Genomic DNA, 25,460 nt, shown 5'->3' with positions numbered 1-25,460 from the left:
CAAGCGCCTGATCTCCAGGCCACAGAGACCAGCTCCCCGGGAGAAAACGGCTGCCGTGGAGTGTGGAATTTCCCATCCTGGAAGGGGCCGCCCTGATAGGGTGCCAACCTCCGGGGGAGGGGCCCTGGAGATCTCCCGGAATGACAGCCGCGCTCCAGCCCGCAGGGCGCAGCGCGGCTTCGGGGGCGCCTCCGAGCTCCTCCCCGGGCAGCCCCAAGCCCCGCCCCGGACGCCTGGGTCCCGCGCGGCGCGGCGCGGCCGACCCGGAAGGGGAAGCGGCGGGGCGGGCGGCGGGGCCTGCTCGGGCTCGGGGGCTGTTCGGTGCGGCGGGGCTCGGCGAGGGCGGCGCGGGGGCCATGCCGGCGCTGCTGGAGCGGCCGAAGCTCAGCTCGGCCATGGCCCGCGCCTTGCACCGGCACGTCATGGTCGAGCGGGAGAGGAAGCGGCAGGGTGAGCCGGCCGGGGGGCCCGGGGGACAGCCGGGGCGGGCCGGCCCTGCCCTGGGAAGCGCCCCCGCCGCGGCCTCCCCCTTGGCCCGGGCGCCCGGGGGTAGGCTGCGCCTGGACGGGGGGCTCTGCTCAGCTGCCGCCCCGGGGCCTGTTCTTTGCGTGGGCCCTCGGTCCCGAGGCGGCACACCCGCCCGGGCGCACAAGGGGCTGGGTGCCCGCAGGCCGTGGGTTTCCTGTTCTGAGGCAGCCTGGCGGGGCTTTCCGGCTGCCGCCCCATCCCTTGGCAGCAAATGGCAGCCGTGAATGCGATCTAGGGTGGCCAGCCTCCAGGTAGTGGCTGGAGATCTCCCGGAATTACAACTGGTCTCCAGGCCACAGAGATCAGTTCCCCTGGAGAAAATGGCTACTTGGGGGGATGGACTCTATGGACTTAAGCCATGCCAAGGTCTTTTACCCTCCCCAAAACCCACTTTCTCCAGGTTTCTCCAGGTTTCACCCCCCAGATAGCCAGGAATGTCCCAATTTGGAGCTGGCAACCCTAATGCCATCGGACTTGTCCGAAGCAAGAAACCACCATACACCATGTCGGATTTGATCCTCTCCTCTCTCCCCATCCCCTACCAAACCGCCACACACGTTCCGGTTTGTGGTGTGCACTGTACAGTGGCTTGACTGGTTCGCCTGACCTCAATGGGATCTCGCAATGATTACCTCCTCGGTCACACTATTCCATGCTGTGCGATTCATGTGCGTGTTGCGTTCACTCTTGAAGAGGACTAATGATGGACGAGCCATCGGGGACTAGTCACCCCCATTATTAACTCGAAAGGGGGGAGTGGGTCCCCACTCCTAAGTAAGTAGCAAAGCAAGGGGCCGCCCCCTTGAAGGGCTGGATGTAGCTGTCTACGCACACAACGCATCTTTTCACAGCCTGGCATGTTTTCTTTGCAGCTGGTTTCTGAAAAGGATTACCGGCGGCTCCCAATGTCTGCCCACCTCTCTCTCCAAACCCTCACAGAGTGCATCTCTACTGGACATTATGTGGGTTGAAAATGCCCCCCACCCACCCCTCACCCTCAGGAGTATAAATTGTAGGTGATGCTTTCCCATATGCTATATCCTCAATAGTGTGGGATACATTGGGAGATGATCCCAAATCTCCCATGACCGTTCCTCCCATGGTGGTAAGAAGGCCCACCATTTCCTCAAAATTCTCTCTTCTCCTTAGGAACAGATGCTGTAGTACATAACTCCAGATTTCCCTGGCACTGAGACCTGAATGGTCTGCATACCCACCATACACCCGGTTTCCTCCTGGGCTGAGATCTTTTCTGAGATGCCACGTCGTCCCGCTTCTGCAGCACCCAAGAGTAAAGTTCAAGGAAAGTGTAACTTTCCTTAAACAAATCTGGTTCCTCATCGAACCTCTCACTGACCATTCAGAGTTCTCTTGGAAGGTCCCGTTGTTTGATCCAAGCTAGAGTGTCCTCAAACTCATGAAGAATTTGCCACTCCACTCCACTCCACTCCAGAAGCACTGGTTCCATTAGTGCTGTGAAATCCAAGCCCCATTGCTAGCAGCGCTTCCTCTGGAGGCAGATCCTTGAGCTCCTGTTGCATCCTGTTACTGGCAGCAGTCCGGAAAGGGACTCGTGCAGTGAATGGTTTTTCTCAAGACCTGCTCCCAGAAATCTTTTTAACTAGAGGGTGGGGATTGAACCTGGGAACTTTTGTGTGCATCCCTCTCACCCCTGGAGTTGGGGTCAGTAGGAACTTAAAAGACAAACTAGATTTCCAGGGGTTGAGTTTTTGAGTTCCTTTCATTATCTAGCATCTGACGAAGGGAGCTCTGACTCTCGAAAGTTCATCCCCTGGAAACCTGGTTGGTCTTTAACGTGTTACTGGACTCAAATCTTGCTGTTCTACTACAGACCAACGCGGCAACCTGCCTGCAACTACTGTTGGAGTTGTGGAGTTTGGGTGTTCTGACTTGAAAGCAGTAAGGGCTCGTGGAAGTTATGCCCACCTTTTCCAGAAAGTCATTTCTGCCATCCATCTGTTTCTCTCCTGCAGAGGAAGAAGAAGTGGACAAAATGATGGAGCAGAAGATGAAGGAGGAGCAGGAGAGGCGGCGGAAGAAGGAGATGGAGGAGCGCATGTCCCTTGAGGAGACCAAAGAGCAGGTGGGTGGTGCCCAGGACAGAACTCTTCGTTCCAGAATGCCCTTCCGGATGCTCACCCTTTACCCCGTTGTACGCTTAGATCTTGAAGCTGCAAGAGAAACTTCTGGCTCTACAGGAGGAGAAGCACCAACTCTTCCTACAGCTGAAAAAAGTCCTTCATGAGGAAGAGAAACGCCGCCGTAAAGAGCAGAGGTGGGCGAGGATCCAAACAGATTTTGTTCTGTCAGCCCCCACTGCATCCCTGTTTAAGCCTCTGTGTGTACTTATTTATTTATGTATAGTCCACCTTTCTCACTGAGACTCAAGGTGGATTACACAGTGTGGGAATAGGATAGCCAATATTTTAAAAGGGTAGTGGGGCTGCAGAAGGATCCTCTAGAGAAGACTGCTGAAAAAGGTGTTTTGGTTGGACGCCCTCGATGTGGAATGGCCGAGTTGGGGGGCTGCTCCTGTGGCACCTTCTGCCGCAAGAGGCAGGAAGTGCAGAATGGCACAATACCAGCGCAGTGGGCTGCCGAGTTGGAAAAGGAGGCCTGATGCCGTGCCAGATGGGCGTGGGACTGAGTGCCAGGAGCTGGTGGCTTCCTAGGTGTATCATCATCTTTGCTTGTTTGTTGCCACAGTGACATGACGACGCTGACGGCGGCAGCCTACCAGCAGGGCATGGCCGTCCACGCGGGGACCCACATCCTCAACATGCAAGGTGTGTGTGGGGGTGGGGGGGGGCGTGGGGAAGAGTCTGCCTAGGGGGTGGGACTGGCCTTGAGAAGGTAAACCCTGTCAGAAGCTGCAGGTGCTTTTCAGCAGTGGAGGAGACGTTCCTGGGTGGTGGCGGCGGCGGCGGCGGCGGCCACACTGGACCCGCCCCCCCAGCTCTAGAGCTCCTGTTTCTGCTCCCCTAGACTTACAGTCACAAACAACAAGAGGAAGGTGTTTGTGGGAGGGAGGAGTTGAGGACGGGGGAGGCATTTCATTTTCTCCGTTCAGAACCCTTGACCGGAAACAACCTTATGAGACCCCTTAGGAGATTGGTGGTAGAAAGTGCCCTCACGTTACAGCTGACTTATGGCAACTCCTGCCGGGGTTTTCATGGCAAGAGACGAACAGAGGTGGTTGGCCGCTGCCTGCCTCTGCAACTCTCGTCAATTACTAAGCAAGGCCGACCCTGCTCAGCTTCTGAGATTTGATGGGATTAGGCTCACCTGAGCTATCCAGGTCAGGGCACTTTGTAGACCACATCCCCCTAAAACGAATGTGAGTCTGACCAGTTCCTGAAAAATTGCAAGTGTGATGGTGCTACCTGGATCCCTGCCTTCGCTAGACAATTGGTTGGGCGCGCCAACATTCTTGCCACCAAGAAGCGTTTCCAGTAGGAGCCCATTTGTTTGCAGTGGAAATGAGGAGCCTCGTTGTCCATACGAAGGTTCCTATTTCCGTTTTCTAGGTTGGATCGCCTTGCTCAGTCTTGTGTGCTGGTGGTGGCCCTCTGGGATCTGGGGCAGAGAGGCTGCTTTCCTCGCCCTGCTGTTGAAGGCTCTGAGGATTGGAACTGGGGCTGTCGGCATGCTCAGCGCATCATAGCCACTGAGCTTTGGGGGTCAGATGCCTCGTATCCGTCCACTAAGAGTGACACCTGGCAATCCACGGCCCCTCTCATGTTAAGACTGCTGGGGCGAGAAAGAGGCTTGGTCTTCACCTATGTTTTCCTTGTCACTGTCTGGTGCAATTCCCCTTTCTCCATAGGAAGCCCAGGGGGACATAACCGGGCCGGTACCCTGATATCAGCTGACAGGGCCAAGCAGATGTTTGGGCCTCCTGTGATCACAGTGAGTGTTACCCCGGCACAGAGCAAAAGATGAAGAAGGTTTGCGTGTGATTCTTTTCAGTCCTGCTGAAGCCAAGCTGGCTTTGACACAAGCACATTTTACAAGGAGAACAGCTTGAGACACTCAAAAGTATAGAGCAAGAGGCTCTCTTTGTCAATGTGGACTTTGCTTGGGCAGTAAAACATGAAGAGAAATTTAGTCCGCCATTCTCACTGATACTCAAGGCAGATTACGTAGTGTGAGATTAATACATTCAGTATCGATGACATTTCCATACAGTGTCAAGGATATTTCCATAAACAATGCCATAGGGTAATACAAGTTTACAAAGACATGGCATTATCAGGGATCCAATACAGAGTTGAAGAAATGCTGAAACAGAACATAATCACTTCTAGTCCTAACGTTAGACAGCATGAAGCACCGGTAGTATAGGAGTACATATTTAAAGCAATAGATAATATGTAAGGCAACATAGCGGTGAGGTCTCTGGTCCCTAACTCATTAGCAGAGCATCTGAGATCCCCCTCCCTACAATACAGCCTTCCTATCTGAGTAAAAAGCCTTTTTGAATAATTCGGTTTTGCATCATTTGCAGAAAGCCAGGAGAGAGGAGGCTGTGATGACATCCATGTTGCCTCCTGTGCTTCCAGGCAGAGGTTTGTTATTGCAACACGCCTTTTTCTCTCCTGTCAGACTCGGCACTACGCCCCGCAGCCAGCTTTCCCTACCAGCACCCCTGAGCACGGGCAGTACCAGAGCAGCCAGTCTGGCCACAGTCCCTATGCCGTGGGTCAGAGCCAACACACTGTGCCAGTCAGCTATGCCAGCAGCCAGTCCATCAGAGGTGAGAGTGGGTGTTGTGATAAAATGCAAAATTCCTTCTCCCTGGAGAGAGAATTTTGCTTGCCTGGCATGGCACTGGCTGAGGAAATGGGCATTTTCCAGCCGAGCCTGCCCCTTTGAAAGTGGGCTACCATCTGTGCAGAGTCCCACTTTGTCCACGCCATGCCTCAAGCTGCCCCTCCGTCTCTTTCCAGGTCCTTCTGCTTTCCCGACCATGCAGTATCTATCTCAGCAGCAGTCGGGTTACGCCATCCACAGCCACTTCCCCACTGCCCAGCCAGGTAAGTCCTGCTGGAGGCAACCTCTGGCACTTGAGCTTCCAGGCAACCTTGTTACAAACAGGCCCCGTTCAGTATATGTTGTGGGATTTCACATTCTGGGTTATCGTTCGAAAATAAAACACTACCCAAGTTCCTAGTCCTTTTGGCCACAACTCACAGCCCAAGGGTGCACCTTGCCCATAACATACAAAGAGTTGTGCTCCAATAGGGTCACTTCAGCATCCAGTGGCCAGCTGGATACTTCCAAGCAGCCCACCAGCATAGCGTAGTTGATTTATTTTATTTATAGTCCACCTTTCTTGCTGAGACTCAAGGTGTATTTATAAAATATAAATCAACGCAGTCAGGCAGCATAAGACAACCAGTGAACGATGCAACAGGACCAGGGTTACAGAACCAGGGAACGATACAAACAAGAAGTTTGGGAGCCTTCCTGACCTTTTCAGGCAGGCCGTTCCACAAGCTGGGAGGCACCTCTGAGAATGCATGTATCCAGGCAGCTGCTGATTTTAGCAGTTTGCAGGGTGGTTTCCTTTAGAAGGCTGTAGATCCAGAGGAGTTAGTCATGTTAGTCTGTAGTTGCAAAATAGTAAAGAGTCCAGTGGCACCTAACCAACTTTATTGTAGCATAAGCTTTCGAGAACCACAGTTCTCTTCGTCAGAAGCCTCGTCAGCTTTCGAGAACCACAGCACTCTTCATCAGATGCATCATCAGCTTTCGAGAACCACAGGTCTCTTTGTCAGATGCACTTGACAATGCATCTGGCAAAGAGAGCTGTGGTTCTCGAAAGTTGACAATGCATCTGACGAAGAGAGCTATGGTTCTCAAAAACTTATGCTACAATAAAGTTGGTGAGTCTTAAAGGTGCTACTGGACTCTACTATTTTAGAAGGCTGTGCTCAGATGAGCGAAACTGTTGCAATGGAACATAGCAGAAGAGGCGATTCTGCAGATATGCAAGTCCAAGGCCACGGAAGGCTTTGTATATGAAAAGCAGTACCTTGAATTAAACTTGTAACTGATTGTTTTGTAGAATGGGTGTGACATGCATGTTGCGCCTAGTGCCTGATAGTAACTGAGCTGCAGTCATCTGCACCAGCTGGAGTTTCCAAGTTGTCTTTAAGGGCAAGATCCACACAGAGCGTGTTACAGTACTCTAGCCTCCAGGCAACTGTGGCTAGATCAGCCGAGTCAAGGTGAGGGGGCTTTCTTCTGGGCTAGATGGAGCTGGTAGAATGCCTTCTTTGTGAGATGCCTTAACGTCTCCAGCAGTCGTGCTGCGTTCAGTGGAACCCCCCAGGCTCTTGACAAGTCAGTGAGCGTCAACTCAACCCCATCGGAGGTGGGAAGCAAAATGTCCATCAAGACCTCAGCCTTCATGACCAGCACAACCTCCCTCTGGTCAAGATTCGGTTTCAGCTGGCTTACCCGTAGCCACTTAAACAAAGCAGGAAGGAACTGGTTCAAGTTCTCTCCCGCACCCTCTGGCGATTTAGGCAACACTCAGTCTGTATTTCTTTTGTCAGTGTATTGATGGCCGCTCATTTCAAACCCATGGACAGTTTCTCCCAGGGGCTTTGCATAGAGGCTGAATAGCAGAGGGAGGGGTTTCCCTCCCTCTGGTTTCCAATGGCTTTTAACCAGGGATTTCCTTTTGGCTCCCATGGCTAATAACTGTTGTCTGCTAGTTCTCCCCCTTGAATGTGTCTAATCCCCTTTAAAGGCCCTCGGCCAGGATCCCGTCTTGTGGTAGTGAATTCTGTAAGTTTGTGATTTGTGTGAAGACGCAACTTAGTTCCTTTTGCTGCCCTGAATTCGCTGCCCATCAGCTTCCTTGTGGGTGCCCCATATATTCTCTTGGTTTGGGAGAGGGAGAAAAAGTTCTCTGTCCACCCTCTCTCTGCCCCACACATCACATTCGAAACCTCTTCCGTGTTTCCTTGTCAGTCACTTTTCTCTAATCTGAAAGCTCCAGGCTCCCCCCCCCCCCCCGCCTCCAACTGGTTTGCCGGATTGCCCAGTTTAGAGGGATCCTTCTGGGCTTCCCCCCCAAGCTGCTTTGGGTTTTGCCATTTAGGGTAATTTGATGTCATCCGAAGCTTGTCTTCTCCGTTCCTCCGAGGAACACCAGCGCCACGTGGGGGGACTCCCCCCTTCTGTCCACTGTGCAGGCTGTTGTTCTTGTTGCTTGGGGTCCTTCTGTCATTTTCCATCCTGTAGTCTCATGACTAAGTTTATTTTGGTGCCTTTGGTCAGGGACTAGGTCAGCAGGATTTGAGAAGCCTGACTCTACCGTGTCGACTGGATTCCCCCCCCCCCCCCCCGGTTCTTTGACGTGATTGAAGAGAGTTGGTGTGTAACATATTGGAAGATCTGAGATCAGATCCCTGTTCTGCCATGAAACTTGCCAGTGACCTTAGTTCACCCCCACCATGACCGTTCATATGCTCACCTAACCTGCCTCACAGGGTTGTAGTGAGAATGAAATGGTTTTCAGTTAAAAAGCAACTCTTCTTTTACCAGATTTTGTGCTTCCTTTGACTTTGATTTTTCTGGGCATGCTTTGCGCTCTCTCTCATGGCTTGCTTGATGTTGTCCTTCAGCCACGCTGGTGTCCTTTCTTTCCTAATCTGTAGTATACTGTTTTTAAAGTAGCATTTTAAAGTACGGAGTACAAAAATCACAACCTTTAAAAATGTTAGAATAATATTTGGGACTATTTAAGGTATATATTTTCAAGTAAACGACACATGCAGAATTCATATACTATTTCTTTTAAGTTTATATTTTAACAGCTTTATATCACCTCCAAGCCTCCTGAAAGCATTTGACTTTCTCTTCTACCCTGTTACTCATAGCTGAATGGTTCTCAATGCGATTTAGTATCTAGAATAAGATACAATAAAGTGCTTTTTGAATCCAGTAGGAAACCTTTATACTAAGCAGGCATCAGCTAATAGCAGAAAGCCCGAGGGAGAGCAAGAGAGCCCACAGACTAGCCTGGGAGGCAGCTGTGGGAGCAGCCCGATGTTGAGGAGCAGAGCGGACCTATCGGGGGCCTCTCTCCTCACTTCTTTCCCCACCCCACCCCCATACAGGTTTCATCCCACCAAGTACCACCATCCCTCTCCAGAAGCAGCTGGAGCACGCCAACCAGCAGTCGGGGTTTACAGATTCGGTGAGTGTCTGGTGCCGGAACAGGAAGGAGTGGAGCAGGGCCGGACTCTGTCCGGAAAGTGACTCGGATGCCTTGGCGAATTTTTCACCACATAGAGCCTGGAAGAGTTCTTGAATCTTGGGGCTCAGTCCTGGCCTGTGTTGAGTAGCAGCACCCACCACCCTGTGCCAAGAGTATTTCTCCCCCGAGGAGGGAGACGGCGCAGCTGACGGCGCTTTCAGGGCCATCCAGACATTCCTGGGTGCAGTGGTTTGGCCAGATGCTTTTCCTTCCGGCTTCCACCCTGGCAGGAACCCCCGTGGCCGTGCTGCTGGCTGCCTGGCGAGGAGGGTCTATCAGTCAGTTCTTCTAGATGGTCTCTCCAGAATGGGACGGTGCTGCTGCCACCACGCTGGACATCTCGAGCAGACTGGTTTTAGGGAACCGCTGTTCAGTTGCTTGGCTTGCGGGGAGGGGGTGCAGAGGTTTATTGCCTTCTTTGTAGCTGAACATCTGGGTTAACAAACCTGCTGGCAGAGGCCCTCCAGAGACTTGGACGGGAGCCAACAGTCCTGCCTGTCAGCGGCACACTCAGGGTGCAGATCTCTCCATGGGATTTGAGGGAGGCAGTGGAAACCCTCCAGCGTTTGTAAGGAGGGGGCAAACGAACAGAACCTGAATGCAAACTGGAGGGAGGCGAGCTCAGGTGGCCTGGAGGCAAGGGCTGCTCTGGGGTTCCGTTTCCAGCCTGGTTTCCCCTCCCCCTGAAGGGCAAGATTTGCAGGGCTGGATGGTGCTGTGCTGCTCTGGTGCGAGGCACAGTTGTTAGCCGAGAGAGTCCAGCCTGTTGTTTGGGGGAGTCCCAGCCTAACCCTGGTACTGGAGAAGCCCGTGACAGAGGAGACTGCCAGCAAGTGGTGGGCGGCTGCAGTTTCCTCCTGGGAAGGGCTGATCCTGTCTTGGTAACACCTGAGCTGTGTGGCTGTGGGAAGCTCCTTGGGCAGAATGTGCGGAAACGGCCCTTGGTCCCAGACACAGCTGCATGGCTCCCACCTGGAGGCCATCCTCTTGGCTCAGTTGCTCTGGTGGCCAGTTTTGCGTCCATACTGGATTTGACTTTTATAACCCTCAAGACAAAAATCTCAGGACCCAGATACCTGCCCTGTTTTGTGTGTCATCGTTTAGGGGAAGGGGCTTTTTCAGGCCTGGCCCCAGCCTGTGGAACTCCCTGCTCCTGGGATGTTAACAGGTCCCCTTGACTGTCCAGAAACTTGCTAGAACCATCTCACTCTGCAGTGCATTTAAGCCTCCCTGCTTGTTTTCTCTGAGGCCCACTTGCCTGTTAATTTCCAGGCACAAGTTTCATGACTGGTTTTTTTTTTTTTAAGGTTTAGCAATTTTTACTGCTGCTCTTCTGTTTTTAAGCACTACTGGCTTAGGACTGCTATCTATGCATTTATATAATTTTACTGCAGTTGTTTCCCCCCCCCCTCGTTACCATTTGAATTGACTATCTAGTTACCATATACTAAGTATCTGCTGTTCTTGCAGTCAACCCTACGTCCGATGCACCCACAGGCCCTGCACCCCAACCAGGGGCTTCTGCCTGCCCCACAGATCCCTGTCCAAATGCAGACAGCTGCAAAGGTAAGTGTCCCCCTGCCCCCTGGGTCTCCTGTTCTCTGGCCACTCTGGGGAGGGGCTGCGGCTCAGCTGTACAGCGTCTGCTTGGCACGCGGGAAGTCCCGGGTTCCTACCTCAGCAGCATCTCGGATGGGAAAAACCTCCACCCGAGACCCTCGAGAGCTGCTGCCAGTCTGAATGGACAGGGCTTGTCTCGATGGGTCAAAAGGTCCGACTCAGGATGAGGCAGCTTCATGGGTGGCTTTTCCAGCTCTGCTGCTCACTGGTGCTGACTTTGGTGGGTCACCCTGGTTTGCTCATCTCCCTGCTGTGAGGAGTCTCCATGAGAAATAGTTTTAAGCACCTGTCACTTCAGTTTAGGTATTTCAGCCCCTCTGGGGCTGACTGTAGCTTTTGTTGTTTCCCCCTCGCCTCTCCACTGCAGCCTACTCTGGCCTACACCCACCCTGCGCGCCCGGCTTCCCCTGGCAGCTTCTCCCATGGAACTGCCCCCCAACAGCCACACACGGTAAGCGTCCCTTGGGCGAGGGGAGCAGGGCCGAGTCTTGGCTTGGTGGGAACGCCTGGGAGAATGCAGAGGTGTTCTCTCCACATCAGGGCGGGGGAACTCGAAGCCAGTAATGGTTGGCCCTTGGGACCCACTCGGCCCTGAAAATCACTGGATGATCTTGGGCCAATCACACACACACTCTCAGTCTAAGCTCCTTCACAGGATTGGTGCAAGGAAGACATGGAGGGAGGGCAGAATACAAAAAAGTAGTAAAGCTGTGCTGTGCCCCCCACCCCACCCAGTTTCCTCGTTTTAAAAATGCAAAGGTAATGCTGGGAATCCCTCAAGACCCGTCTGGAAGGAAACGGCTTCCACGATGCTGGGACCCCTCTAGCAGCTAAGGCCAAGAATTCTTCCGTGTAGAGAAGTGCCGGCTGCGTTTAGTGCTCTGATAAAAAAGCCAAGGACTTGCTCTGGACTCACCCAGACCTGGGTCTCCCTGCCTGTATGATATTCAGTGCTCCAACCCCTCCATCCCTCCATGGCTGTGGCTTGCTGGCCCGTTGAGGCAGTTGCTGCCCAGCTTTTCAGGCAGGGCTCCAGGAATAGGCTTGCAAAGGATTCTTTTCCTAAGGCCCCCCCCATCTGCTTTTGCCTTGCAGTCTGGGTTCCAGGCCTCTCCGCAGCCAGCGCCCCGCCACCCCTTCATCCAGCACCCCCAGGGCCAGCGTTTCTATCACAAGTGAGCTCACCGGCGGTGCTGTTTCAGATGTTCCTGACTTCCCCCCTCCATGTGTGAAGAAAGCCTCTGAGACTGAACGCACTGGCACCTTTATTCTTTCACCCTCCCTTTCTAGAAATACCAATTTTTTGTGACCAGAATTACAGTCCCAATACACTCTTAATTTCTTTTCATCAGGGTTTGTTTGGTGTGTTTTTTCAAAAGCTCCAGGGATTTGTGGGGGGGGGGGGGTTGGAGCTGGAATTAAATGCAGGGCTAGCAAGGGGGGAGTGTGGTTCAGACTTCTGGACTCCCGCTTTTGTTCCTCCCAGTAGTAAAATTTAGGCTTGTATGTGGACAAACAACTACCATTTGTTCGCACAGAGTTTGGCTCTCCCTCTGCCACAAACGCTGGAATGGTTTATAGCAAGAAAGGCCAATTGTACATATAGAAGCCAAAACTGGGAGAATGGAGCTGCCAAGCTGGAGCCTGGCTTGGACCAGGGCGCCGAGTTACCTTCTGGCTCACCCGCCGCCCCCCTTTTCCTTTGGACTGCATAAGCTTCTTCCAGTCTGCTCTTAGACAGGACAGGCCTTTGGGGAAAGAGGCGGCTGCTTCTCATCCACACCGCCAGCAGGAAGTGTGCTACTTGAAAAGGCGGAGTCCTGGTGACTGTCTAGGTACCCGCCTGCCTTAACCCATCCGCGAGGAGGAGTATTACAGAGAGCCTTGGGTGTCAGAACACAGACCCAGAGACAAATTGTAAGTTTAACCCATGGCCACAGGAGGCAGCTTGATGGCTACACAGCTACTGTGCAGCCCAAGAGAGGCCCATCAGCCCAGTGCCAGTGTGATTCCTAGCAGACACAGTGCTGTGCTGTCCCAGAGCCAGCCTCCAATCCCCACAGTCCTGAACGAGCTCCAGGCAGGTATTCGGATTTCATTTTTAGCCATGCGGTTGGATTAACGCAGCACTTTACGACAGACATGATTTTTAGATGAAGGTGTGTGGAAGGCATGCCCTGCAGTGACTTTGCCTAGGCGAAAACATGCTGGTGGGGAGCAAAAGAGGCCGTTTCTGCAGTGAGGGAGCGTCTCCTCTGCAGTACATGGGGCACATGCACTTCCCAGCGCACAGTTCTACACACCTGCCTCCACTGAAACATTCACAGCCCAGAACTGTTAAAAGTAACGATTACCCCAGAAGCCTTTGAGGGAGGGCCAGAGCCACAGGCTCCCTTTTCAGCAGACAGCGACCAGCCCCTTGCAAATGACACACCTGGAGCCAGCTTTTCATATTAAACTTGTTTTTTTATTGAGGTTGATTAACAAATGTGTTGGATTAACAGGGGAGGGGGAAAGGGAGGAGGCCACAGCGCTGACCTGTCAACAGCAGGGGGTAAGATATGAACCAGGGAAACAGTCGGGGTGCTAGTTGGTTCCCCCAGAAGATCCCTACCTTGAACAGCTCTTGGTTACCCAGTACGGAGGGCTTGGGGAAGGGGAGGGGGGCCGTGCTAGAGAACTGCCAGCTCTGGGGCAAGGGCAGAAAACAGAACATGATTGATAGGGACCAGAGCCCAGGCGGGGCGGGGCAAACTGCGCACCTTGACCAGGCAGCCACAAGAACCAAGTCTGCTCCTGCTTTGGAGCCAGGGCCATGCTCCCAGCCTGGCAGGGGCCTGCCCCCACCCCGTTCCAGATGGGGGGGCGCTTGTGTGCTCTAGAAGGAATTAAGAAGGGGGGTTAAGCAAGCTCAGCAACCAGAGCAGGGATCCCAAAAAAACACATTGAATGGGTAACCTCCACATTGTGAGAAAGGATGCCATCCAATAGGATTGACCAAATTGCTGCAACCACCAATGAGAAAAAAGCTTCAAAAGTGTGGTGGGGGAAGGGCCACACCTCCCCTCCCACCTCCCCTCAACAGAAAGGCTCACAAGAACACACACATTTGACAGGGTAAAGACTGCGCCGTCCTCAGCTCTCGCTGCTGTTTAGCTCCATTTCAGTTGTTCCTGCAAAGGGGCAGCTTCTCTCCCACCCCAACCACCTCAGCACAGAAGCATTAAGCTTGAAAAAAGAACAATTCCAACACGAGTCTCTTGCAAGGTTTTTTCCTCCTAGCAGTTTAAATATTTTCCTTAAGTGCAAATTCTCAACATCTCTTGCCAGAAAACAGCTGTAGTGTTACTAGCACCGGAGAGAGGGAAGGAACTGGGATGGGAGAGGAAGAGGAACAAAAAATTAAAAGGAATACATCAGCATCCAGCTTTCTCCTTTAAAAGACCACAAAATAAAAAGTTTGTTTTCTCTTGTTTAATTCAAAAGGGGGTGGGGGAGATTTTGCTTTTTTTAAAGGATGGGGAGAGAGAAAAAAAGATTTGGGTGGTTTGGAGCCAAATCGAGCCAGTCTGCGGGTTGCGATCCTCTCTGGTTCATGACAAGGTGGAGCTGCTGCCCTGGAACAGGAAGAGAGGAAGCCATGAGGCCCTGTGGCTGCTCTGAAGGGGCTGCGCCAGGCTTCTGTCCCTGGCTCCCCCTCTTGCCCTGGCCACCAAGTAACCAGACTCACCTGCGGTTCCTTTATTTAGCCATGGCCTTAATAGCAACAGCAGCTTCCTCAGTCATTGCAGACAGCACGGTGATCTGGCAAGAAATCGAGGAGAGTTATCTCACGGGGGCTTGCCGCTTCCCCCCACCCAAACGCTGGGAAGAGCAGAGGCATCGCTTACCAGAATTTCCTCGCCACAGTCATACTTCTGTTCAATCTCCTTGCCCAGGTCACCCTCAGGAAGGCGCAGGTCCTCCCGCACTTCCCCGCTGTCCTGAAGCAGGGAGAGGTACCCATCCTGGATCCCAATAAGCTGGGGACGGGAGGGAGAGAGAATGAACAGGAGAAGAAACACCCTAAGTGGGCAAGCAGCAGACGGCTCCCCCACCCAACCCATGCGGCTGCATCCGCTTCCAGAAAAGCAGCCCATTGCCATATCCCAACGGGGAATCATGAGAAATGATCTGCCCGATTCACTCTGGAGAGGTCAGAAAGCCTCCCCACCCAACCCAGCACTCACAAGCAGGGTTGCTCTGGCAGCCCCAATTCCACCACGAAGAGCAGCCTGGTGCTATGACCTCCCCACCACCCCAGAGGCAAGGAAACAAACAGCAGTCCTTAAGATCTGGGCTTTCGGCAGTCTTTCAAGCCCCCACCCCATGGCAGATTTCAGACCACCCCAGTCAACCTTCAGGTCATGCAAGCACAATCCAGCAACCATGAAAGAACTCTTGGGTTGGTTTTGGAAGCAGGCAGTGGCCACAAAGGCACTTCTGCACTTGCAGCTAGTAACCGCGGCCAGCCCAGCACTCCTCAGAACAGTCACTGAACCTTTTCTAAAGCCACACCTGCTACCCACGGCCGATGTCTTCTGTTTATGGGGGGTGGGGCCAGTTTCAGACACAGGGGGCCTCCTGCTGCCTTGCACCTTAAACTTCATGGAGGGAACCACCTCCGCCCACCTACCTGGAAGTCATTTCTCTTAATATTGGGCACATCCATGTTGTGGGTCGAAGGGCAGATATCTTCATATTTCTTCCCGGTGAAGATGTCTATGCCAACCAGATGCACCTAGGGATAAGGGAGAGGAAGCATTAACCAGACATCCCTGCAAGGGCACTGGATGCACAGCTCACACACAGTAACTTGTGTCTCAGGCCTCATTCGTCATTCACAGGACTGCTCTGGGGCAAAATAGAGAAGGGAAAACCACGTAAGCCACTCCAAGCTCCTTGTGAAGAGGCAGGAATAAGGGAACGTGTTCTTCCTACTGCCCTCCCAGAAGACAGCTTTAGAAACTGCTCCAGAACAGGAGCCCTGCCCTCTCTGGGTGCCTCCAGCTCCCAACGTCAATACAGCCCTTTGGTTCTTTGGCTCCACCGTGTCTGCCCTCTCTCTCTGCCTCATGCTCAAGCCTCCAGGCCACTCTGCCAGCCCCCCCCCCTTCTCTCTTGGACACCAATGCCATCCTTAAACACCCAAAAGCTTGACTGCTCCCTCTTTGCCCCCTATGGGCCAACTCCAAAATTAAACGGCAGCATTCACACTGTTCCGTCTTTCCACGCCTGGCCTGCTATGTTACGGCTCATCCACCTGCACAGCCCTGGGTTACTTTTCATGGCAATCATGACAACCTCTTATCAGTTACGCCTGCACGGCCAGGTGGACGCTGGAGATGAGGTATCTGCTGTAATGCAGCCTCCAGCACCAACTGGCAAGGCCAAAGCAGCAGCAATGAAGACACCAACTGAAGGAGAACTTCCACAATTCAGATTCAAGTTCTCACACAGACCTGAAGGACATTAATACAGTTTTGTGGGACAAGCTGGCCTGGGAAGAGCCCAGGAAACAAGGCAACAGAAGGGTAGCATGCAGAAGCAAGCAGCTGAAGCAAGGAGCTACATAAAACAATAGGAACTGGTCTGCTGGGGAATTCTGCCAGCTATAGCTTCTGTCATTATGACCTGACAACCATTACAGGGAAATGAGAGTAAGGAGCAGGGCAGAGAGCAGAAGATCACTTTTCATGTGACCAACAGGCCAATTGTTGGCTGCAGCATTCTAGCCCGTATTAAGGGTTCTATTTAATCTCTTCCCATGGGAGGCGAGCGTGATCCCGCAGTCAGAATGTCAGCTTGAATGCTCGTTTCCAAACAAGAGTCCCTCTCCCTTGAAATAAGCCAGTTTAACAAGCTACTGGTTATGTGGGGTGGGAGTTTTTCAAAAGAACATTTTCCGATACTCTATTTTTTGTGGTAAATTTTCTGCACCATGTATATAGTCTATTTATTTATAGTTTTCAAGGCTAATGTGCTGCAAATCATTCATCACGCAGGCTAAATACAGAAAAACCTGGTACTTGTACATGGGTTATATGCCTTCTTTTACTCACATTATTAAAATGTTGCTATCATTTAAATTTGACTCGGAAAGTTTGCTTGGAAAACCCACACCACTGCATACCATGGGCTTCTGTACATATGAATTCGGCCAGTCTGGGCATGATGTGAGCTGATAAAACATATGAGACACACAAGCCAAGGTACACTGGGAGATAACCAAGGCAAGGCAGAAACTCATACCCCCTCCCGAGTACTGCCCACGGAAACTCATACACAACCAACACCTGCTAGACAGCACCGCCCACAACAAGAGAGGCTGCAACAAGAAGCCACTGAGCCCACGATGAACCGAGACGACACAGTTCCCTGTTGTGGATGATGCGCACTTACTTTGGCATGCCCATGCTTGCCAGTCTTGGAGGTGGACATCTCCACAATCTTGCAGGGACGTCCTTTGAGCACCACAAAGCCATTTTTGCGGAGAGCGGAGCACTGCATGGGGAAGGTGGCGGAGGCACCGGCATCGCCGGTCTCGAAGTCTAGGTCATCAGCCATGGTGGATCAGGTGTTATGGGAAACTGCTGGGACAAGGAAAAGAGAATGAAGACGCATCGAAGGGAAGGAGCCTTTCAACATCAGCCTCTGTGGGAAGGGGCTCAGATAGCCCAAAATAATGTGGCAGCATAAAGAGGAAAGTGCCAAGAACTAGGCATGAACAAGCGTTGCATTTTTTGTATGACTTGTCTGTGTGCAGAAATTTTTCTGCATCCAGCACCTTAACCAGCAATTTCAGAACTTCAGCCCTGAATACTTTGTAGAGGCCATGGCTGAAGAGACTGACACAGCCCAACTATTTGGCAAAGTCTTGGTGGGAAGACAACCAAGTGGCTGCCTGGAGACTCCATTCAGCTGTCAGTGCAAAGTTCTTCGCCTGGCCTACCTTGTGCCAGCCTCTCAAGCCCATGCAACTCTTCAGGAGACAACCGGAGACGTCTGTGGGTATTCCCTGGCATGTGACCACAAGACCCCTTAAGTAGCAGTCTGCCTCAAGGAGAGTACACTGCTTGCACGTAACCTGCAGCATGCAACCCAGCATGCATCTGCAGGAATCTGCAGCTGTATGACCAGGCAAGAGTATCCGTACATCAACATACGGACTCTAGGCAAAGGGAAGGGTACCTTCAAACAAGCCCCTCCTCTACCTGAAATTGGGCAATTTCTAACTCAACAGGAGAATACCAGGGGCAAGCAAGACTGGTACCTCAAAAATCTAATGCCTAAGCCTGGGAATTTGACATTTTCCTGTGCACCTCAGGACTGAAGTGAGGCTTCACCAGCAATGCTCATACAAGGGCCCCACAATGGTGCCCTCCAAAACGACAACCCAGCCCCTAATGCATTTTAACACGCACTTCCCTCAGGATGCAGCCATTTACTAACCAGGCTCCAAGCATTTAGAGAAGAAGGTCAAACTTTTCACCTCTTGTCCTATACAGTTACTTGCTCAACACTGTGCCAAAAGGCCAGAGGCTAGCTAACCCTCCCCAGCCAACCTGCTTTGTTGGCAATACCCACTCCCTTCACGGTGCACGAGCTTCTTTGTGAAACCAGGCGCTACCACTAAAGGAAGCAAGGAATGAGGATGCTTTAAGAAGCACAGAAGGGCTGTCACTGTGACTTGGTCCTGCCGAGCCACACCAGGGAGGCTGTATCTCTGAGGTGTACAAACTACTGCAGTATTGAAGCCAGAAAGAACAGCAATGAAGATGGGGCCTGAGGAAGCAAATGTAGACACAAATTAAACACACTACTCGCCAAACTCATCTTGTAATTTGTCAACAAGTATCACATAACACTTTTCAGATGTTAAAAAACAACTACGGATTCTCCCTGCACCAACAGCAGAATCTCATTCTTTCCTTAACTCTCATCCTCAAAATTCCAGCTTGCCAGGCAATCGTAACTGTGGCTCTTTGAGGGGAAAAACAAATCAGGAGAACTTCCGTTTTCATTCTGTATAAAGTAAACCTCGAATCCTGGGGACAGTAAAGAACAAGGCTTTATGCCACAGGAGCAGTGACGAGCGAGGCAAGTCCTAAAGTAGCTGAACCCTGAAGCAATTCCACAGGCCTCTGGAGAGTTGGCTACGTATTTATTGGATTTTTAGCCCGCCCTCCCAGTAAGCAGGCTCAGGGCGGGTCACAATCATAAATAAGATACAGTAAGTAAAACCAATATAGTAACATCTCGTGGATATCCACAATCCAAATGGGACACCCTTCTCCCTTTCCCTGCCCACCATACACAAGGGAAGAAAAGGGTGGAGGTGTGGGTTGGTCAAGCATGGGGAGGCAGATGGGCCATATACTCCCCCCCACTGACAGGAGACCGGCAGGGAGGCTAATTAGATGGATCCAGTGCAGGCCTCAACCATATGCCTGGCGAAACATCTCTGTCTTACAGGCCCGCCAAAAAGATACAAGATCTTGGTGGGCCCGAGTGTCTTCCGACAGAGAGTTCCACCAGGTTGGGGCCAGGACAGAAACTGCCCTGGCCCTGGTCGAGGCCAGCCGAGCCTCCCTGGGGCCAGGGTCCACCAGTAGGTGTTTACTTGCAGATCTAAGAGCTCTCCGAGGTACATATGGGGAGACGCGGTCCCTCAGGTATGCTGGTCCCAGTCCGTTTAGGGCTTTATAGGTCAGAACCAGAACCTTGAACCTGATCCGGAACTCCATGGGGAGCCAATGCAGCTGCTGCAGAGTTGGAGTCTCATGTGCCCTGAAAGAAATTCCTGTCAGGACATGAGCAGCAGCGTTTTGGACCTGCTGCAGTTTCCGGGTCAGGCCCAAGGGAAGCCCTGCGTAGAGCTAGTGACAGTAATCTAATCTGGAGGTGACCATTGCATGGATCACTGTCGTTAGGTCATGGGTTGAGAGATAGGGGGCAAGCTGCCTGGCCTGCTGAAGATGGAAAAAGGCAGTTCTGTACACTTCCTCAGTCAACCAAGATCAATACACCCCCACACTCTCCTGTTCCGACTGCCTTGCTTTGCCTCACCGGGGTTTGTGCTGCCAAACATAAGCTTTTATTCCTGTGTTGTGTTCTCCTGCACCTGCAAGACAGCCAGAAAAGCCACACCCTTCCCTCTCCCTCTGTGGGGCCCAGATTATGAATTCTGGGTAGAGGATGACAACCCCAGCGGGGAAGTCCAGTATCCACGCACCCTGTACTCGGTCCCTGTTCAAGCGATTCACTGCCCCCGCACCCAAGATCAGGAACGGGATCAAGGTCATCCCCATTCTTTTGCAACTTTCAGTTCCGCTCGTGGCTTCTTAGGAGACTGTGATACAGCTGGAACAAAAGCCCAGGCTGTGCTCTCTCTTGCAGGCACACGGCTCTATAGGTGACCTGAACCCTCCCCATCTTTCATCAGGGCAGAGAAAAATAGAGGGAACTTGCAAGGATATGATGCAGACTGGCCCCGGAATTAAGACAAAGCAGAGGCACAAGGCGCTTGCAGCTGCTCACTACTACACAGGCCCCAGTCTGCCACTCCAAACCGGCTGCTTCAGCTCTGGAGAAGAGATTCATTTCCCATCTCCAGAGAGCTCCCGAGCTCATTTTAGTGCTGCTGCAGCTGCCACACCTCCTCTCCAGGCCACTCCTAACCTGCCCTACCCTCCGATAATTGATTAGGACAACTGTCAACCATAATAGCTCATGCAGAACGGAATGACAGCTCCTTCTAGACGGCAGCAGCCATATCACCGCCCATAACCCTGGAGCACTACCACGTGCTTCCGATTTTGCAGTGGGAAAGGGGGAGGGAGCTGCGGAGCAAGGCAGGAAGTTCTAACCCGCTTCACAAGCGGCCCGAGAAGCGGCTCTCCATGCCACATGTTTGGAGAGACTCCCTTTCTTCCTGCCAACACCAAGCATGATTCAGCTAAGCCGCTACTGCAGAGAGCCAGCCTCAACCACATGGCCAAAGGGAGGGGGGGGCGGTAGTGCATGGAGCCCTCTTCTACAAAAAGAAAGGCAGCACCTCCCCATAGCCATCCCACATCCAGAACTATTTTAGGGGAAGGAAAAACATCCCCTACCCAAATGTGGCACTCTCCGTTGCTGGTTTTCACTGTTTCCCCCTATACTCAAACTGCTCCACATTCTCAAACCTGAGTCAGCAGCAGCCATCAATAGCGCACCAGTCCTGGCTCATGCCCAGCCCAGGGTCTCCATTATGCAATGTAAACCCAGCCACCATTCCCTGCCTCTCCGCCCACTGGTTCAGAGGCCATGTGCATGGGAGGGAAATGAAGGGCTGTTCTAAAGGGTGTACCCGAGGCAAGGAAGAAGCCACCTCCATACAGTTGCTATTAAGGGAGGAATTCCCAGCCTCGATGTATCCCAGTGCCCCTTCCCATCTTAAGAAGTAAGGGACTCTCAACCCTGGGGGGCTATGCATACTGGTTGTCTCATTGGGAATTAAATAACCTACTCCCCTGCCTAAGCACCCCCTAGTAGCCACACCACTTGCCTCTTCCAACAAATCACTCTCCTCCATGGGTAAACGCCCCCCAACCCCTTCCCATACTGGACTAACTTGATCTCCCACAATTCCTTTTGAAGGGTACCCCAATGCCAGATTTAGACATGCTTGCCGCACCTCACCCGCCCTTGCAACCAACAGATGGCCGCAATTCTCCTTGCATCCACACTCTGACTTTCAAAAGCTCACATCCTGGAAATCTAGTTGGTCTTTAAGGCGCTACTGGACCCCAATCTTGCTCTTTACTATAGACCAACATGGCTACTCACCTAATATGCCTCCCCCCTCTGCAGACCACCTGAACCTCCTACCCCAAGCAGAATAAGCTCCTGTTGCCCCTATCCTAGCACCCTTTCCCCCAACACAAAGGCATCCCTTCTCCTCAAAAGGCAGAGCCCTTCATCTGACCCCACAACCCCCTCCGTCCAGCCACCCCCTGGCCTCACCTCTACCTTAGGGGAACCCACTTCCCAGAGCTCCCACAGCCACTCCAAGGTCTACTGCATACCTCGCCCATCACAGTCCCCTCAACCCACCTTCTACATGAAGACTGGGGGGGGGGGGGGATCTACAACTTCTCTATGCACCCAAAGCATATTTAGATAAGCACCAGCCTAAGACCCCAGCTTCCCAGGAAAAGCCCAACCCTTCAGTCCCGGGCATCGCCTTGGAGAAACCCACCCCTGACGTGTGGGTTGCGATGCAGGCAGAACTCCCACGACGCCGGAGTCCCACCACCCGCCCGCCTCTCAAGTTCAGTCCAGGACACGCCCGCCTCGGGGTCCAGCGAGATCCTCGGCCTCCGACGCCCCCCGCCCCCAGAGTCACTACAGACCCGCCGTGAGCAGAGACCCTTTGGAAAGGGCCCGGGAGCCCCCCATGCCCCCACCCCAGCCACGTCTCGGCCTCCCCTAAGGCCCGCTCCCACGCCGGCAGGCAGCCCGCGAAGACCCCGGGACCCTTCGCCCAGCAGTGGGGGGTCTCTCCCCAGATCCACGGCGCTTGTCCAATCGCGGCCCCAGGGATGAACCCTCCCGACCCGGGGAGCACGGAGAGATCCCCCCTGGGCTGCAGGGACCACCCCGCCAGCGTCGGGCACCCCCCCCCCGAGGCGCCCGCCCGCCCGCCCGCCCGGCCCAGGGCGCAGCGCCCACGCGAAGACCCGCCGCAGGGAAGGGGAAGGGCCCCCGCCCCGCAGCCCCGCGGGGAGGCCCTCCTCCTGCCCCGGCCTGCCGCCCCCCGACAGGAGCGTCCCCTCAGCAAGAGGCGGAGGAGGCCGCGGCCTGGGCCCGCCCGCCCGCTCCGACCACGCGAGGCAGGCGGGGGAGGGAGCGAGGGAGGCCGGCCGGCCCGCCGCCACGCCCCGCCCCGCCCGGCCGCCCTTGCGCGGGAGCCGCGCGGGCCGCTCTGGGGCCTCCCGCCCGGCCGCGCCTCCCGCCCGGCGCCGTCCCTCACTCACCCGCCCGCGAGCTCAACCGCCGCCGCCGCTTGCTGCAACCCAGCCCGCAGTGCGCACGCGCACTTATCGCCTCCCCTCGCCCTTCCCCCGCCACCTTTTCCCCGCACGCGCACTACGCGCGCCCAGCCCAAAGCGAGGCGGCCGCCGCGAGGGCGGCACCGCCCCCCGCGCCTGCGCACTGACCGGGGACGGAGCCCGCGCAAGCCGCCCTCCCTCTCTGGCCGCCTCTGAGCATGCGCGTTGCCTGGCAAGGGGCGGAGGGGGCAGCAACCAGAGCGGAACACCCTGACGCTACACGCATGCTCTCCATCGGAGGAGGTGGAGTTACCTCTGCAGTGCGCATGCGTCCATAGAGGCCCCGCTTCGTCATCGAAGGGCCACACCTATCGCAGCGCGCAGGCGCCTAGAACTGCGGGCGTTTGTGTTGGTAACGTGCGCTGGGCTGTTCCGCCTCTTTCCAGCCGCGGCTTCCAAGCCGTCTCCGCCAGAGCGCATGCGCGCGGGCGGCATTCTGCTCCAGCTCTCCGAGGCCCCTTTCTGAACTCTTGCCGCTTACCATAGAGCAGGCGCGCAGGAGGGACAGAGCGGCTGGCCCAGGGCTCTTCCAACCCCAGAGGGGACCCACGTGGTCTCCGGCCATCTTGGGGGAGAGGTGGCCGCCGCCATGTTTGCCATGGCAACCGTGTAGCGGTGCGCCCGGTGCAAATCCAAGCCGCGTTATTCGGGAAAAGCCAAACGAATAACCATCCGATCTGCTCCCCACATAATCGACACGCGCTTTGTGTTGATTTACGCGCTATGTACCTGCAGTTCTGATGTGTTGCCAACCTCCAGGTGGTGGCTGGGGATCTCCCGGAATTACAGCTGCTCTCCAGGCAACAGCTTTGGAGAGGGGACTCTATGGCATTGTCTCCCTCTGTGGCCCCTCACCTTCCCCAACCTCAACCCTCCCTAGGCTCCACCTCCCAAGCTTCCAGGAATTTCCCAGTCTGGAGCTGGCAAACTAAAGACTAATAAGCACGTCCTTAATCGAAATACTCTCCCCTTATCAGCGGCTCTCTGTTGTTCCGTTCAGGCCTGTAGGATGTGTAACAGGCCTAGTTATAATGATAGAGCACTTGACCAAAAAAATGCAGCCTAGTAACTCATGACCGGAGGCCAAGATGGAGAATTTAAATCTCAAAAATCTCCAGGAATTTCCTAACCTGGAGGTGGCAACCGTAAGCCCAATTGGCCCTCGCAGTAGTCTGGTGAACTGTTCAGCCTGAGGAGTGCCAGCAGTTTGTGTTCCTTCGTGCCGTCAATATGCCTGGGGTTGTGAGGGGTCACCATACATCATCCCCTCCCCATGACTGGTGCTTCCAGGGTCCCTCCCCTGGTGGAAAGTCTGGCGGCACTTCAACATGCCAACCTGTTTTTATTCTAGCAGAAACTTTCAAGGTTTAGTGTGACAATCTTAAGGGATGGGATGGAGAAAACACTAGTACATGCCCAAGGGTTATAGCAGCCCTCATGGCACCTTGGGCTGCCAATTCTAGTTTGGGAAATTCCTGGAGATTGCAGGGCAGTGCTTGGGGAGGGAAGAGAGTTCACCAGGGAGGTGATGCCACAGAGTCTGCACTCGAAGCTGCAGTTTCTCCAGGGGCACCGATCTCAAAACAGCTGTAATTCTAGAACTTCAGGCCATGCCTAGAAGTTGGCAACCCTAGTGACACTTGCAGAAAGGCCATATTCCTTGCAGGAGAATCTTTCTGGGCACTTTTGCATTTTCCATACTGCCAGGCCGAAGAGTAACCTGTCCTTTGCCAGAAGAGAGCATCTTCCGTGATCAGCGAAGAGAGAGCATCCTCCGTCCCATTCTGCAGGGGCCTGACTACATACAGCCAGCAACAGCTCTAGGTGGGATCCGAGACAAAGGTCCTTTTGACTTGCCCCTTGCCCAGCAAATCTCTCGAACAGACCTGCATAGGTGGGCAACCTCTTAGGCCACTAAGCACATGCTTACCTCAAGGCTTTAGAAGCCTTTCACTCAAATTGTAGAGTTGTGGGCTGTTGCTTTTAACTTTTGATGCAATTAATAACAATTCTGTTCTTTTGGGTGATAATTACAGTCTTAACGTTTTATTACTCTTGTTAAGCAGAGATTAAGTAGATGAACTGCAAAAACTACAGAGTACCAGTATAGACACCAGGGGGCAGTCACAGCAAACAGCATGAGTAGAGAAAGTGCACAGATGGGCATCAGCCTACAAAGCAAATATCGGCGGGCAAAGCTCCCTCTCTCCTTCAGACTCTCCCTTCTCTACAACCGCTGAAGGTACAGAAAGCCCATTCTCCTTTGCAGAGAGCCCATACAAGTACTGATAAGAGAGGGGGTACATTTCCCTTACCTCCTCCACACATGCTTCTGGATGCTCCAGTCCGTGTGAACAATCCCCAGAATGGAAACAAGGAATAATCTGGTCCATGCACACTTCAAGAGAAGTCTGGGGTGTCCCCACAGGCCTGATTTTGCACCTTGTGTGTAGAGAAATGGGTGGCAGGTGAGCAACACCAACTGCTGGCCTCAGCAATCTGTATTTACGGACTACACGAAGGCTCCAAGCCAGCAGACTACAGGGGTCATCCAGGGATAAAATGTCTGAACATACACACATGTCCTTCCTCTGGTCTTGGATTTTGTCCCAACCCCTGCTTTGTCACCAAGATTTTTTTTAAAAAAAATAGGAGGCTGTTTTGTATAATTAGATGATTTCCCTGCATTTTCAGCTTTCACTACTGTCAAAAACACTAATTTATATGTATGTATGTGCTGTCGGCCAGAACTGACTGACGGTGATCCCAGCAAGGGGCTTTCAAGGCAAATGAGAAGCAGAGGTGGTTTGCCAGCGCCTTCCTCTGCAGATCCCCCACCCCAGTACTGAACCCAGCTTAGCTTCTGAGATCTGACAGCATCA

The 25,460-nt window shown here is 53.4% G+C and overlaps 2 protein-coding genes across 3 annotated transcripts; one reads left to right on the top strand and one right to left on the bottom strand.

Moving 5' to 3' along the window:
• Positions 1 to 267: 267 nt before the first annotated feature.
• On the top strand, positions 268 to 11,792 carry GPS2 (G protein pathway suppressor 2). The gene is made up of 11 exons (XM_054995182.1): positions 268 to 450; positions 2,523 to 2,632; positions 2,712 to 2,824; positions 3,256 to 3,335; positions 4,376 to 4,458; positions 5,155 to 5,305; positions 5,499 to 5,585; positions 8,685 to 8,764; positions 10,295 to 10,390; positions 10,812 to 10,895; positions 11,540 to 11,792. Exons 1-11 carry the CDS (start codon positions 357 to 359, stop codon positions 11,621 to 11,623), a joined length of 1,062 nt encoding a protein of 353 aa, XP_054851157.1. The 5' UTR covers positions 268 to 356; the 3' UTR covers positions 11,624 to 11,792.
• A 1,097-nt stretch (positions 11,793 to 12,889) lies between these two features.
• Positions 12,890 to 22,610, bottom strand: EIF5A (eukaryotic translation initiation factor 5A). Of its 2 annotated transcripts, none has more exons than XM_054995226.1 (6): positions 22,504 to 22,610; positions 16,886 to 17,073; positions 15,120 to 15,224; positions 14,335 to 14,466; positions 14,175 to 14,248; positions 12,890 to 14,061 (listed from the first exon to the last, which is right to left on the bottom strand). In XM_054995226.1, exons 2-5 carry the CDS (start codon positions 17,048 to 17,050, stop codon positions 14,186 to 14,188), a joined length of 465 nt encoding a protein of 154 aa, XP_054851201.1. In that variant the 5' UTR covers positions 17,051 to 17,073; positions 22,504 to 22,610; the 3' UTR covers positions 12,890 to 14,061; positions 14,175 to 14,185. The 2 variants fall into 2 exon arrangements, with proteins under 2 accessions (XP_054851201.1, XP_054851202.1); XM_054995227.1 differs by having other exon boundaries at positions 16,886 to 17,076; positions 22,504 to 22,598.
• Between the last annotated feature and the right edge of the window lie 2,850 nt (positions 22,611 to 25,460).

Source organism: Eublepharis macularius, chromosome 12 (genome assembly GCF_028583425.1).
Source record: "Eublepharis macularius isolate TG4126 chromosome 12, MPM_Emac_v1.0, whole genome shotgun sequence".
Taxonomy (NCBI): Eukaryota; Metazoa; Chordata; class Lepidosauria; order Squamata; family Eublepharidae; genus Eublepharis; species Eublepharis macularius.
Note: the sequence above shows the minus strand (reverse complement) of the source record. Positions and strands in the feature narration are given on the sequence as shown.

Bases quoted from the DNA above. Each gene is read 5' to 3' on its own strand.
- GPS2 (XM_054995182.1), top strand. From the start codon at position 357: ATGCCGGCGCTGCTGGAGCGGCCGAAGCTCAGCTCGGCCATGGCCCGC. The intron at 5,586-8,684 runs GTAAGTCCTGCT...ACCCCCATACAG, and splicing joins CTTCCCCACTGCCCAGCCAG to GTTTCATCCCACCAAGTACC. The intron at 10,896-11,539 runs GTAAGCGTCCCT...TTTGCCTTGCAG, and splicing joins CCCCCCAACAGCCACACACG to TCTGGGTTCCAGGCCTCTCC.
- EIF5A (XM_054995226.1), bottom strand. From the start codon at position 17,050: ATGGCTGATGACCTAGACTTCGAGACCGGCGATGCCGGTGCCTCCGCC. The intron at 15,225-16,885 runs GTAAGTGCGCAT...CCTTATCCCTAG, and splicing joins GCAAGCATGGGCATGCCAAA to GTGCATCTGGTTGGCATAGA. The intron at 14,249-14,334 runs GTAAGCGATGCC...ATTTCTTGCCAG, and splicing joins ACTGTGGCGAGGAAATTCTG to ATCACCGTGCTGTCTGCAAT.